We start from the raw sequence: 14,962 nt of genomic DNA on the forward strand, positions 1-14,962 counted from the left end.
CTCTAAAACATTTGGATTTCCATATAAGAAATAGAAAATTTCCTCTCATCAGTTAACACTCGAACTGCAAACAACTATAGATTTCCAACAGTAGAATAACAAAGATCTATTTTTTATTTGTGTTTTGGTTATTTTCATTGTCTCTCTCTTAGGTCAATTTTAAAAAAAAAAGCATAATAACTATGGTAGTGCACTGAATGTTTGTTGACCCTGAGAGTGTATTGTCTCATACAAAGACAGTTTTTAGAAATCAAAATGCTCCCCCAATTTAATTATAAATATTCCAAGCATTTTATACCTTTATTTTTAAATTTAGAATCGCCTAGATTGATGTCTAGGGTCTTTTTTTTTTTTTTTTTCTGTCTGCACCGCACAGCTTGTGGGATCTAGTTCCCTGCCCAGGGATGGAACCTGGGCCTCCTGCGGTGGAAGCGCAGAGTCTTAACCACTGGACCGTCAGGGCAGTCCCAGTATCTAGGGTCTTGATTTCTTAGAGAGTAAGTTTCCTGCTAGACAGCAGTAAAGTCCAGAATGTCTTCAGGGAAGAGGCTGAGGAAGGGGAACCTGATCAGGGAGGAGGGTCTGGAAGTTGCCTTTGTAGAGCGCTTATATGGTTTTTGAAAACATCAATTTTATTTATTTTTTTTTATGATTTATCTTTGGCTGCGTTGGGTCTTCATTGCTGTGCGCGGGCTTTTCTCTAGTTGTGTCGAGCGGGGACTACTCTTCGTTGCGGTGCGAGGGCTTATTGCGATGGCTTCTCTTGTTGCGGAGCACGGGCTCTAGGCGCGCAGGCTTCAGTAGTTGTGGCTCACGGGCTTCAGTAGTTGTGGCTCGTGGGCTTCAGTAGTTGTGGTGCGTGGGCCCAGTAGTTGTGGCTCGTGGGCTTCAGTAGTTGTGGTGCGTGGGCCCAGTAGTTGTGGCTCGTGGGCTCTAGGGTGCAGGCTCAGTAGCTGTGGCACACGGGCTTAGCTGCTCTGTGGCATGTGGGATCCTCCCGGACCATGGCTCGAACCCGTGTACCCTGCATTGGCAGGCGGATTCTTAACCACTGCGCCACCAGGGAAGCCCCTGAAAATCAATTTTAAAGGCTGGGGAGGCAGAGGGGCGCCAGTGGAGACCAGGCGGACCGACGCCGGAGCGTCCGCCTCTGAGCCCCCGGTTGCCGCCCTCATGGCCGGACGGGGCATCCTGAGCTGGTGCCGAGTCAGGACGGCGTCCTACTTGCCTCTCCGGACTTCACTGTGCAGGCACAGCCGGACTTCTTCTTACGTTCTGATCAACAGGTGTGCGCTTTCCCCCCTTTCAGGTCCAGTCCATCGAGGCCAAGCTGGACTGCCTGCTGGACATCTACCAACACGCCCTGCGGAAAGGCTCGGCCTCGGCCCTCGCGCTGGCCCCCGTGCAGATCCCGCCTTTCGACTGCGAGCACACCGCCGACTATCAGAGCCCGGCCGGCGGCAGAGACCTGCCGGGCCCGGCCCCGCCCGGCGGCCGCCTGCCCCGCTCGGCCAGCGCGGGCCTGGCTCGGGGCCTGCAGCTCATCCTCGCGCCCGGCGAGCTGGGCGCGCAGACCTTGTACGCGCTGAGCCCCCCGGCGGCCCTGGGGCCCGGGAGCCTGGGCGACGGCCCGGCGGGGCCGGGGGTGGGCGCGGCCCGGCCGGCGGCTCCCGCCACCCTGCAGATCCCGGCCCCGCTGCCCGCCCTGGGGGCCCTGGCCCCCGGCCCCGCGGGCCCACACGACGGCCTCCCCGACGTCTCCGCCCGCCTCGAGGCCGCCAAGGACCGCGTGGCGGCCAAGGAGCACGCGCTGCGCCAGAGCCTCGACCTGGACGGCGCGGCCCTGCTCTCCGTCCGGCCCGCGGCGGCCCAGGACCGGGGCAAGTCGGCGTCGGTGCAGAACCTGATCCGGTCCGCGGAGGACCTGGACGTGCCGCTGTCGGGGAGCGAGTCCAGCGGCTCCAGGGGCAGCCAAGATTTTTACCCCAAATGGAGGGAATCCAAATTGTTTATAACTGATGAAGAGGCGGGTCCGGAGGAGGCCGGGTCGGACGCCTTGGACGCGGGGCCGCCGGCCCGGGAACCCGCCCTGGCGTCGGACTCTCTCAGGACTGGACGGTCCCGATCATCTCGGAGCGCGGGCCCGGTGGCGGGAGGCGCGGAGGCCCTCGGCCGGGCCCACGCCAGGCTGAAATGAGGCCCTCGTTCGCTTCCCTTGCCCCGCAGCCTCTCAGCCATACATGTCGCTGCATGAACTCTTCGGGAGGCCCTTCTCAAAAGTTGAATGCCCAAGAATCAGGAAGAGCAGGAAAGGCAGTTTCCAAGCCCGTTACCTTTTAATTGCATGACAATGCATGTTCAGGGGATGGCTGAACTTCCCAGGTAGGACAACATTACCCCTCATTCAGGAAGGTACCTCGAGTTAAAACTCCTGAGAAATCAACACTGCTGGTGCTGTGGTGTGTGTGAAAATGTCAAGGTCAGGTCGTTTATAAGGTTGGACTCCGTGTTTTGAAATGATGGGAGTAAGCGCCTTCAAATTTCAGGCATTTCTGCTTTGTGGTAAAACACAGAATACAGTTTCAGAATGAGGCCATGACTTGCGTACATGTAAACATAGTATCAGCTGCTAACAGGGTGTCCAGTAAAGCAGAATTGGGGAATCACAGAAACGGCTGCCTGTTCAAGACGTACTTGCCAACCCGTTCCTAGTCAGGCATTTTATTATTAATGTAATTTGAATGTCAGTTCGTGCGCTTTTGGTGGCTTAAACGCTGTGGCCAGCAACTTTGCACGTCATTTTCATGTTCTTTATGCGAGAATGTTAGTCGGTTAGAAAATGTGCAAACGGTGAAATTCAGGGCCAGTGGGGCAAATAGGCTGACTCGCTGACACATCTGACTTCAGTGGAAACGTATTCCCTGATGGCTCGCTCCATCAGCTGCTGCACAAGCACACCAAGGCCCGAGCAGCGGACAGCCGGCCGGGCAGGGCTGACCTGTATGTGCCCTGCAGCGCTCTCCGCTAAAGGCAAGTGCGAGAGGCTCTTCCCACGGCTGATACACACGCAAGATCCTGGGAGCGGACGTGTGAGTGATCCTGGGAGCGGACGTGTGAGTGATCGAGACGGGGATGGAAAAGGCTTGAAAAGAATCCAGACGCGACACCGGGAAACAAGTGAAGCTCAAGAAAATGACTTCCCCCTCCAGGGCCATGAGAGAGAGGGAAACAAACCAAAAGAAAAGAACTTGATTTTTGTAGAAAACGAATATTGCTAGGGAATTCAACTACCTAAACATCCCTTATTCTTATATATAAGCAGAGAATTTTGAAAGGCATTTATTTTTTAATATGCCCTGAATGTTTTTTGCTATTAGGTAGTACATTTTGCATATGGAAGGCTAAAACTAAACGTCCTTTACTTTTTATACTGTAGTGCACATTTTCTATTCTTCCCAAGAATGTTGCCCCCAGTCTGAAATTACTGGTTCAGTTTCCTGGTACAAACATTTTATGGTTCGAAGTCAGGTAACACGGGCGGGGTCTGCGAATCAAAACACTTAATAATATAGCATGGCAGCAAAAAGACCAAGGGACACCAAAGGAGAAATGTATGTACCAGAAGGCAAGCAAAGTTGACCGCTTGTTAGAAACCAGCCTCGCTAGCCCAGACCGGCAGAACTCCAGCCAAGGTAACGGCACCCAAAGGGCCAGGAGAAGCGAGAGAACACTGGTTAAACTCTCACCACAGGAGGACTTAAAAAGGAAGAGTTTTTTCCTTGGCAGTAGTGCTGCCTCCGGGAAAACTTTCCCAGCGGCCAGGAGGACGCAGCAGGGCTGTCGCCGGCCACCCAGAGGCCAGAAGATGCCCTGACACCTGCCAAGTCCCTCCCAACTCTCTCCCCAGCCGGGTTTCTCCACCCCAGACTCCCCCCGACTTTTCTTCTCCACAGGCTTATGGACTCCCTGCCACAAGTTCCCTTCTGGACTTCACCAGCCGACATCCCCAAGTAAACCGCTTCTCCACTCACCCGAAATGCGCTTCTCAGCCTTTTAAGACCCTGTCCTTTTTGATAAACACTGAAATTTGGCAAGATTCCTCTTCTCGCCCCACCGGGATCCTAGCACACTCCCCCAGAGCGTGTCGTTCAGAGTGTGCTTGGGTGCTGGAGATAGGCAGAAGAGAGTCTAAATTTTACACTCCAGTTAAGAAGAGGTTCTCAAGCTTTCGAAGCCATTATTTTCATTTTCAAAACGTAGAGTGTTTGTTAGTAAAGTATTAAATGCAATGTTTCATCTACCCATGTCTCCACTCTAAGTTGTGATCCATCCTCCCAAGGAGGTTGTACACAAGAACACACACACACACACCCTTCCACTGACCCGAGGCCAGACCCCCGCCGTGCACGGCAGGCCTCTCCACGTGTCAGCCGAGGAAGAGGCAGGAGATAGCAGCTTTCAGGTAGCACTGAGTCTTGGACACACTCTGTCCGGGTCAAACCCCACTGGCAGCAGGAACTCTGAATGTACGGGGGACCCCTTCTTTGGCCCCTTTAGGCCTCAGACACAGTACAGTTCATCCGGCGTTGCTGAAGACGGAAGATTCAGAAACAAACCTAAGCCCATCACTGAGGGTTACCCACAGCCCCGTGTGGTAAACCATGTTGGGAAAAGCTTTCATACATCCAAGCCATGACCATTTTGTGTCTGTCTTACTCTATAGCGCAAAAAGTCCTGGATGTCGAAAGCCGGTTGTCTTGTGTGAAAACTGGAGGGTTGTGTCTGCTCTGTTCCTCTCGGTGGAGCTGAGAGGGGCCTCCCACTTACACTTTAGCAAAGTCCCTTCGGTCAACCCCAGACGGCGTCTCGAAGCACAATTTAGCTGAGCGCTGATCAGCCGCCGGCTTTCTCAGTCCGTGTTCGTCTGCCTTCTGCAGTTCGTGGGGCTGATCAAGCTAACGCTTCATGGCAAACATCCCTTCTAGGATGTGAACTGAAAAATTTTGCTCTGTCTGATCTAAATGTTTGCATTTTGTTCAACTAAATTAACATGTGTAGATTGCAAGTTTTGTTTAAAGAAGACACTTGATTGAGTTTTTAAGTCTTTATCTCCTGTTCTAAGGTGCCTTTCTTGCCTCCCCTTGACTCAGTGATTCTGAACGTTCTTAATTTGCCAGTAAAAAACAAGCCTAACAGAGAGGAGGAAATCAGGCACAAAGTGACTAATTCTCATGCCTGTTTGCAAAGCAAACTATAAGGAATGATGCAACTGAGCAACTAAGTGAATAGGTCACTTCATCCAGATTGAGAAAATATCATAAATGTTAACTTATCTCCCCAGAAGCTATTTTTTGCCTTAAAATGACATGGTTATGTTTTTGTAAGAGAAACTTAATTTAATATAATTATGTGCATTTAAGTGAGCAGTTCTGGAATTCGTGTATGACAATGCAGTTGTCTGTTTCCTGAAAACAAATAAATCAGGAATATCATATCCATTTCAAGCTACCATTCAAATGTAATTTCCTTTGCTCTCTTTTACTGGGATTATTTGTTTTAAAGTAAAACATTAAAAAGATGTCTATAAACAGCTAGTGTGACTGCTTTCATCTCGTACTAACTGGTTTGTTCTGAACTAACTGGGTCCCAGTCGATGAAACTGATCGTATACAGATTTGGGGTTGAAATTAAAAATTACCTTTTTCCAGTGTTGCTGAAGGAATCATCATTGGTAATTTGGGAAGAGGAGAGATTTGCAAATGTTGTTGAGGGTATCATAAGAAAAATTAACTTGATATTATACTGAATATTTACTTTTATATGTTTTTTATTTGATATATCAAAACAGATGCCAGCGCATATGAGCCTTGTGTTAGCTGTAATAAAAGGGTTTGCTAAACGAGTGATAAGAAGTGGGGACCAGCAGGTGCCCAAATGCTGGAACCCCTGGCTGCTCAGAATGACCATTTTTAGCACCTACCCAGCGCTGCCCAACCAGGGGGCTTCTGCTCCAAAAGGGATCTTCCCCTTCTGCCCTAGAACCCCCCCCTCCTTCTGTTCCACTAGCACTTTTGCACGGTGTGCATCATTAACTCCAGTGGGATTATTTGAAAGGAGGCTCAGAATGTTAGAGCTCTGGAACACAAAGCAACAAAGCCCTAAGAGAGACGCCTTAGACGCAGGAGGAAGGGTGAGGGGCTGTCGCGTGAGGGGGCCTCCCCCCATGGCTCTGAGGAGCCCACCCAGGTCTCCCTGCCTGTTCTGTCACCTTCTGGAGACGAGTGAAAATAATCAGCAAACTTGGAACGCGCTTGCTTGACCAACTCAGAAAGGTAAACAGCTTCCAAACGCTTTCGCACCTACCTTACAGCCTCTCTCAGTCCCGCATTTAAAAGCAAAATATACGTACAATTATTCTACCCTCATCATGGGTACAAGTAGCTTCCCAGACCTTGAAGTGCCCACTTTCATCACCCTGCTTTCGACTACTTCAAGCATCTGGTACAAGTAAAAATTGCTTCTTTAATTTTTTAAAAATTTTAATTAGTTACAATAAGACTTCGCCCTCTGGCCTACCTAACTCCAAGTTATTGAGGTTTTTACTACATTTCCAAGCAGAACTTTATCAGGTACACTATGTGCAAACTACAGATTATGCACTGCCCCGAAATCACGGCACCACAAGACTGGTGAAGGGCAATTTTTCTGTCCCAGTAAATAAATAGAAAACCCAAACGTACGTTGGTGTGATATATTTCTTTGCCCATTCCCATGGCCCGTTCATTCCTATCATGGTTTTGTTGCCTAGTTCAAGTCCAGTGCGCTCCGGGCTAATCATCAGGGTCCAGGGTTCCCACACACTGTCACCGACTTTCTCAACTTCTCACCTGCTTGCTTTTTTTTTTTTTTTTAGTGAGGCCCATCTCTTTCCATTACTTGCTTCTACTTCCCCTTTCCTTTGCCTACAGTGGTGTGGCTACCTTCCTGCACTGCCAAACCCTGCTCAGCCCGTGACCCCAGGAACTAGGTACTCGCACCTTCCCCTGGGGCAGCCCCCGTGCTGAAGGCAGCAGACCACACGCAGCCCAGGTCAACAGATGCTTCTGCGTATCTGCAACTCCTCGCCGGGGCCTCCGGGCCACGTGCAACACCACCTCCTGCTTCCAGGACTCGGGGGCGGAAATGCCTCTGCCGCTCCCCGGGGGAGCTCCTCCCTTAGGGACGACTAATTCTCCTGCTCTGGATCCCGACCCCCTCCTTCCCCGTATCTGCGGCATCTCCCCCTCAGTAACAGAAGTGAGCCTCTCCCGTGACCAGCACGGCAAGAACTCACCCTCCTCTTTCTTTCTCTCCACATCTCACCTTCCTTTAGAACCAACGATTTATAGCGTAAGTTGTATGAGGTACTTCTGTTTCCCCAGCATCCGTCCACCAGCCAGCAGGACAGTCACGCCCACGCCTGCCCACCCCCCAGACAACCAGCTCCAGCCCGTCAGCATGACCTCCCGGGAGCACATGCGGTCAGCAGCCTTCTTGGCTTCTCTGGGGCAGCCAACGCTGTGAACAGTCTTCCTTCCTCTTAAAACTGCCCCCCCGTTTGTCCCTGCTTCTCTGGATCAGTCCTCTCTATTCACTGTCCCAGGCTCCTTGCTTTCCTTGCTTTGCGGTCAGTGTTCCAGATCCCACCCTTCTCTCCTCCCCTCACACCCTCCCCTGGTGGCTCCACCCGTGACCTCAGCTACTAACGCTGCGGTCCCACCCAATCAGGGGTCTCCAGCCCCGAGCATCAGCTCTGAATGTCTCCCTTGGGCCCGAAGTCACCTCGGTCAGACGCCCCAGACAAACTTCTTGAGGGGAACATGTCACAATATCCCCCAAGCGTCTCCCGCCAGGCCACGCAGGCAGAAGGTGCTCAAGAACCCTGAATGGGGGCTTCCCTGGTGGCGCAGTGGTTGAGAATCTGCCTGCCAATACGGGGGACACAGGTTCGAGCCCTGGTCTGGGAAGATCCCACATGCCGCGGAGCAGCTGGGCCCGTGCGCCACAACTACTGAGCCTGCGCGTCTGGAGCCTGTGCTCCGCAACAAGAGAGGCCGCGATAGTGAGAGGCCCGCGCACCGCGATGAAGAGTGGCCCCCGCTTGCCACAACTAGAGAAAGCCCTCGCGCAGAAACGAAGACCCAACACAGCCATAAATTAATTAATTAATTAATTTTTTAAAAAAAGAACCCTGAATGGGTGAAAGTGTCCTGGTCTCTCTGGCCTTTTACTCAGTTTCAGCAGCTCCAACCCCTAACTTCAGAGGTCTTTCTCTCACGAAGGGTGTGACCCTCAGCCTCATTCACACTGTGTCACAGATTTGATCGGCTACTTCTCCCAAAGGTCTCTGGGCTTTTCCAAAGGGAAAGAAATTACTGAAATTAATGAATGCCAAATAGTGAGTGACCGTGTCCCGCAGGACTGGAGGAGCAGCCCCTCTCTCACCGCCCCCAGGCCTCAGTATCCTTCGCCTCTGTCCCTCCTCCACTGACAGATACATTGCCTCAGACCCCACACATGGTACCCAGGCCTAGATTTTGCCCATTCACCAGGAGGCCTGATTGCTCCCACTTCCCTGTCGCTCCAAGGAGAAAAGGGGGTTTCGTCTCCCTTCCCTGCTCCCTGAGCCCCATGAAACCACATTCCGGCTCCACACCCCTCTTTATACCCTACCAATGCCAAGCCCATAGCCAGAGCTGGCCTACAGTCTGTGGATCCCAGACTTTAAAATAACTCATGAACACACTACTATATATAAAACAGATAACCAACAAGGACCTATGGTAGAGCACAGGGAACTCTACTCAGTGTTTTGTAATGACCTATAAGGGAAAAGAATCTGAAAAAGAATACATATATATGTGTAACTGAATCACTTTGCTGTGCACCTGAAACTAACACAACCTCATAAATCAAGTAACTTCCCAAAAAAAGCTTAAAAAGTAGCAACTCATGCTGAGTGACTGCTCAGTGCTGAGCCAATAAGGGCTTTCCCAGGTGTTACCGAATTTAACCCTCACCACCTGACCACAGGTAACCTATCGGTTAGGATAGATTTGGCTGCGGGTATAAGAAAACCCGGGGACGTTCTATTATCCAGCATAACTGAAGGTCAGGGTGGCTCCAGACAGAGATTGTTCAGTGACATCGTCAACGTTCCGGTCCTGCCTGCCGTCCTCCTGGTCTGGAGGAAAGTACTGGGGGCTCCTCTCATTGTCCACGAGGTGCCACCACACAGCGCCTTGATGACCTCTTGGGGGGGAGGGGCGCCAGCCCAGTGGGATGTAACTCCTTTGCCGGCCCCTGATTAGACTAACGCAGGTCACACGCTCACTCCTGAACCTGGCCGCAGCCACCATGATTGGCTTAAACCAGTCACAACTCCCTCTCTGGAGTTTCCCCAGTCCATAACCCCAGGTAGAGCTCCAGATGAGGATTCGGCACCCAGGGAAGTTCTGGAATGGAGGCTTAAGAGCCTTACTAGTCAATTTATTCATGACTTGAGAGACCTCAGGACGCTTTGCTCCCGGAAACACCCCACCACGACCAATCCCAGCCCCTACGGCTGGCAATCTGGGGACAGTGCCCGAGCGCCCACCTCCCAGGCCGCTGGCGGGGGACCACTTTCTGCCTCCACCTGGACTCCCGCCTTTCTCCTCTTGTCTGCCTTTTAAGGTCCAAGGGGACCCTGGGCTTCTAGGAGAGGACCTTTCCTAGAAGCCCCTGTTTTCATTCAACCCAGAGCAGCCTGAGGAAGCTCCAGGTCTAAGAGAAGCAGTTGTCTTTCCTGTTGGCTTCTCCTGCACTGGCCCAGAAGCCCCTCGTGGGCCAGAGAAGTTCATCCAAAGGACGGAGCAGCACACCAAAGGCTTTGCACACTGGGCCGCTTGTTCTAGCGGATCCTTGCTTGTGGACCACTTTCTTACACCCCAGCGGACTTACGGCCTTTGAAGGATGAGACCGGGCCACAAATGCCACCTTGTGTCAATGCCCTTCAGGTCTTTTTACCGACGCGGATCCAAAACTCCCCTCACGTCTCGACTGCCCTGGGGGAGCAAAATCCTTTTACTGCCAGAGCGAAATCGAAAGGCGTCTAGAGCCAAGCATTTGGTAAGGGGAAGCCTGAGAGGGCCGAAGGGAGACGGTGCGCCCTCTCCCGTGGGACGAAAACAGGCCCGGCGGGTCCAGCGCGATGCGCGGCGGGGCGGCCAGGTCGGGCGGGGTCAGGGGCAGGTTCTGCACCAACGGCAGCATCGCGCGTCTGCAGGGCGAGGGCGGGGTGACACTGGGACCCCAGTGAAGTCACCGCAGCCCGGGCCTCGCCTGCCCCAAACGCGTCTCCCGGGGCCTCCCCTCACTCCCCGAGGGCGCCCCCTTCTGCAGAGCTGGGGGAGCCCCGGATGCCCAGACAGGCCGCTGATCCTCCAGGAAACCGAGATGCCAGCGACTCTACCATCAAGTCCTCTGAGGTCACCCACCTCGGGCCCGGCTTTGGGGGTCCCAGCTCCCGGGGCTCCAGATCCTGCGGAACAGCCGCTGCCGGGACTCAACCGGCCCCACGGCGAGGACGCGCGTCAGGCCCGTGGCCGTGAAGCGCGTCTCCAGCCGGACGAGGGTCTGGCTGTGCGCCTCGATGATGCGGGCCAGGTCCGGTCCAGGGGGCCTGCGAGGCGGGGCGGGAGGACCAGTGCGGGGAGGTGAGGGGCGGGGAATGGGCTGGGACAGACGGGGGCCGGGGAAGGGAAGAAAGGCAGGGGGAGGGGGCGTGGGCAGGGACCACTCACCAAACGTGGGCTCCTCCTGGTCCTCTTCTATGTAAAATTCCAAAGGAAAGGTAAAATCTTCGGGCACCGTCCGCCACGGCTTGATCTCCACGCCCCACTGCTCCCAGCCGATTCTGAGTAGGGCCAAGTCCAGGAACTCATCCCAACAGGACTTAGAGAAACCTGGAAAGGCCCAGGGTCTGCCTAAATATTGTCTCTAAACAACCCACCCTAGGGAGGGGTGACCTCGCCCTGCAGCTGCTCTCAAGGAAATCCATTCCAACTAATTACCTGCTCTTCACCAATCCCTTCATCCAAATTGGATTATCTGATCCCTGATGCCCAGGAATTCGAAAGTATCTTCATTCTAGGCACTTCCCTGGCGATCCAGTGGTTGAGAATCCGCCTTCCAATGCAAGGGATGCAGGTTCGATCTCTGGTGGGGGAACTAAGATCCCACCTGCTGCAGGGTAACTAAGCCCGTGCGCCTCAACTAGAGGTGCAAACTACAGAGCAATCTGCAACTGACACCGGATGCAGCCAGAAATGAAAGAAAGAAAGAAAGAAAGAAAGAAAGAAAGAAAGAAAGAAAGAAAGAAAGAAAGAAAGAAAGAAGAAGAAGAAAAACAAATTTTTAAAAAAGTATCTTCATTCTAGTCTGAACACATCTTGCAGCAGATCTGCTGGGCGTGAACCAGACCTGGGGTTGTGGGGTGGAATGTTCTGGAGCAGGGGTTTCCAAGTGGCCTCCCTGGTTCAGACAGGCACTGCCGTAACAAAATCCCATGGGCTGCGGGCTTTCTCAAAGTCCTGGAGGTGGGAGGTCCAAGATCAAGGCACCAGCAGATCTGGCGTCTGGTGAGCCTCCTTTTGGCTGTGTCCTGACGTGGCTAAAGGGGCGAGCAAGCTCTCCAGGGCCTCATTTAGAAGGATACTCATCACCTTCATGATGAGGATCCCTCCCAAAGCTTCACCTCTAAGACCATCGCCTCGGAGGTTTGGAACTCAGCGTGTGCCTTGTGGGTGCACAAACCTTCAGACCGTAGGGTGCCGCCTGCCGACCACACAGTGGCCTCGTTTATTCTCCTGCATCAATTGAGAGGAACACAGAGCCTCTTTATGGGATGGGTGGGAGGGAGCCTATCACAGGATTTGGCTGCATGAGTCTAAGGAGTGTTTAGAGAAGCAGAGGCCAGTTTTGTAAAAATGGGGCAATTTGTGGGACTTCCTGGTGGTCCAGTGGGTAAGACTCCACGCTCCCAGTGCAGGGGGCTCAGGTTCCATCCCTGGTCGGGGAACTAGATCCCACATGCATGCCGCAACTAAGAGTCCACGTGGCATAACTAAGAGCCCGCATGCCACAACTAAGAGCCCACATGCCGCAACTAAGACCCAGCGCAGCCAAAATAAATAAATAAATTTTTTTTTAAATGGGACAATTTGTGGTTATCTTGGCAATTCTTAGGAGGCAAGGATATTAATTGGTCCTTTTTTTTTTTTTTTTTAGCTCTGCCACATGGCTAGTGGGATCGTAGTTCCCCAACCAGGGATTGAACCCAGGCCCTCGGCAGTGAAAACCCTAACCACTGGACCACCAGGGAATTCCCAGATTAATTTGTCTTGATTGCAGAGTGTCATTGTCTCTGCCTAGTTTCAAATCTAGTTACAGAGTAAGTGGTCTTTCCCCATCTGTTCCATCACAATCACTGAGTGGTCTTGACTAGTGAAAATGTTCTGCAAGAGACGTTTATGTTTGGCAAGAAATGTTTGTTAGAGTTTATCTGCCAGCTTCCTGCTGCAACTTGTGGGTCTGTTTTTTCACTTTTCAGTCTCCCTTTTTGGCCTAAGGCAAAAAGACAGAAGACAAAAGACATTCATCTACAGGGTTCAGACCCACCATCCCATCATCAAAATCCATGGATCACACGGTTATTTGGAGAACACGGTCTGCGTCTCCACTACAGTTAGTTCCATGTGCCTTTGGTTGCAAGAAGAGGTGATGAATCATTTAAAAAGATCATGAGGGAATTCCCTGGCAGTCCAGCGGTTAGGGCTCCACACTTCCACTGCAGGGGGCACGGGTTCAATCCCTGGTCGAGGAACTAAGAGCCCACAAAGCCGCACAGCACAGCCAAAATAATAATAATAATAATAATAATAATTAAAATAAAAAATAAAAAGAGCTCATGACTACACAGTAGCACTTAAGACTGGACAGGATACAGATAATTACTAGAAACAAAGTGATTATCAATCCTATTAATAGGCTACAAAGGAGAGAGCGTAGATTTCAAAACCAGGCCATGAAATCAGGTCCTATTCCATCTGAATCTGTTCTAGAAAGCCAGGTCATCTTTTCTTTTAACCAACCACAAATTATTCTCCCTGACCAATAGTGAACCAGGCTAGCAAGCAGTGTTTGCTAAAAAACAAAGTTCTTAGCTGGCCAAGAAGGAAACAAAGGCTGCATAATTATCCATAACCAGAGACAAATTTTGGACCACCTTTTCTAGTTAGATTATTTCTACCACTGGAACGGGAGCACCCAGAATGGAGATGAAGAGGGACCTAGTTATCTGGCCAGGTCTCTTGCAAGCTCTGCTGAATAGTCCATTCTTCCCTCGTTTTGGGTCTCTGAGTATCTTTCTCAGAGAAGCAGTTTTCTGTAGGAGTAGGTGTTTTAAAATTGGAAAGTTTCTAAACGTTACTCTATATACGCAAGATAGGTTTTGGTAATAATCAGGTGAAGTCCTGTTGTCCACATAAAAAGAGTACCTTATGCAGCCACTGTGGAGAACAGGATGGAGGTTTCTTAAAAACCTAAAAATAGAGCTACCATATGATCCAGCAATCCCACTCCTGGACATATAGCCAGAAAAGGCGAAAACTCTAATTCGAAAAGATTCATGCATCCCAATGTTCATTGCAGCACTATTTACAATAGCCAGGACATGGAAGCAACCTAAGTGTCCACCACCAGATGAATGGATAAAGAAGACGTGGTACATATATACAATGGGATACTACTCAGCCCTAAAAAGAATGAACTAATACCATTTGCAGCAACATGGTTGGACCTAGAGATGATCATACTAAGTGAAGTAAGTCAGACAGAGAGAGACAAATACCATAGGATATCGCTTATATGTGGAATCTAAAATATGACACAAATGAACTTATTGACAAAACAGAAACAGACTCACAGACATAGAAAATAAACTTATGGTTGCCAAGGGGGGAGGGGAGGGATGGATTGGGAGTTTGGGATTAACATACACACACTACTATGTATAAAATAGATAAACAACAGGACGTGCTGTAGAGCACGGGGAACTGTACTCAGTATCTTGTAATAACCTAAATGGGAAAGAATCTGAAAACGAACAGATATACTGCTGAAGCTGAAGTAGTTGCTTAAGTTACGGTCATGGGGCCACCAGCTGTGGGCGCCCAGCAGCCCACTGGCACTCACGGTCACCAGCAGGTCTGCAGAGCCCTGGGTGACGAAGGAGTGGGGCTGCCGGTGGGGAACCAGGGCCAGGACTAGGGCCACGCCATCACTGATGACCTCCGCGAAGAAGGCCTTGAGCTGGTCCAGCTGCTGGGAGATGCTAGGCGAGTTAGCGTCCGGACGCGCAGGGCGTTGGGCTGCTTCCTCAGCTGACAGCCGAGCGGGATGAGGCTCCCTCAGCAGCTGCCGGAGAGTCTGCCCGAAGCTGCTGATAATGCCCTCCGGGGCTTTCTGCTCCGCTCACTCGCCGCTGGGTCCAGGTCCGCGGCCCCCCTCATAGGTGCAGTAACGGAAGACGTTGCGGGCCTCCTCCGCAGCCGGCCCCCCGCTGCTTGTAGCCAAAGATGAGGTCGATCCACTCGTGCAGGTGGGCGGGCACATATTCTGACTCCAGGCCCCGGCGGTGCTGCTCGATGAACCTGGGCTCCCCACCCCGGACTGTGCTGAGACCAGTGCTGGGACTCCACACGGGCCCTCTGCCGGCGAGGGGCGGGGCTTCCTGGAGTGACATCGCCCACCAATCCCTGAGCTGGGCGGCGGTGGGGCCCCGCCCACCCCCTGCCAGAGTGTGGGCTGGAGGTCGCCCCTCCTCGGTTCCCCGCGGACTCCGGGGCGGGGCCTCCAGGGGGCGGGGCCTCCGGGGGCGGGG

The 14,962-nt window shown here is 52.1% G+C and overlaps 1 protein-coding gene and 1 long non-coding RNA gene across 5 annotated transcripts in view; one reads left to right on the top strand and one right to left on the bottom strand.

Moving 5' to 3' along the window:
* Positions 1 to 5,710, top strand: part of KCNQ5 (potassium voltage-gated channel subfamily Q member 5) — a 567,647-nt gene extending 561,937 nt beyond the window's left edge. For all 4 annotated transcript variants that reach the window (XM_082405058.1, XM_082405060.1, XM_082405059.1 and 1 more), the window contains one exon: positions 1,310 to 5,710. In XM_082405058.1, coding sequence (XP_082261184.1) covers positions 1,310 to 2,197 — 888 coding nt within the window. In that variant the 3' untranslated portion in view covers positions 2,198 to 5,710. The remainder of the gene's footprint in view (positions 1 to 1,309) is intronic.
* Positions 5,711 to 10,104: 4,394 nt separating this feature from the next.
* Positions 10,105 to 14,880, bottom strand: LOC309634737. The gene is made up of 5 exons (XR_014248389.1): positions 14,275 to 14,880; positions 11,094 to 11,326; positions 10,824 to 10,985; positions 10,518 to 10,702; positions 10,105 to 10,300 (listed from the first exon to the last, which is right to left on the bottom strand). It is a non-coding gene; the product is annotated as an uncharacterized lncRNA (long non-coding RNA).
* Between the last annotated feature and the right edge of the window lie 82 nt (positions 14,881 to 14,962).

This window comes from Balaenoptera borealis (genome assembly GCF_965194805.1).
Source record: "Balaenoptera borealis genome assembly, chromosome: 9".
Classification (NCBI taxonomy): domain Eukaryota; kingdom Metazoa; phylum Chordata; class Mammalia; order Artiodactyla; family Balaenopteridae; genus Balaenoptera; species Balaenoptera borealis.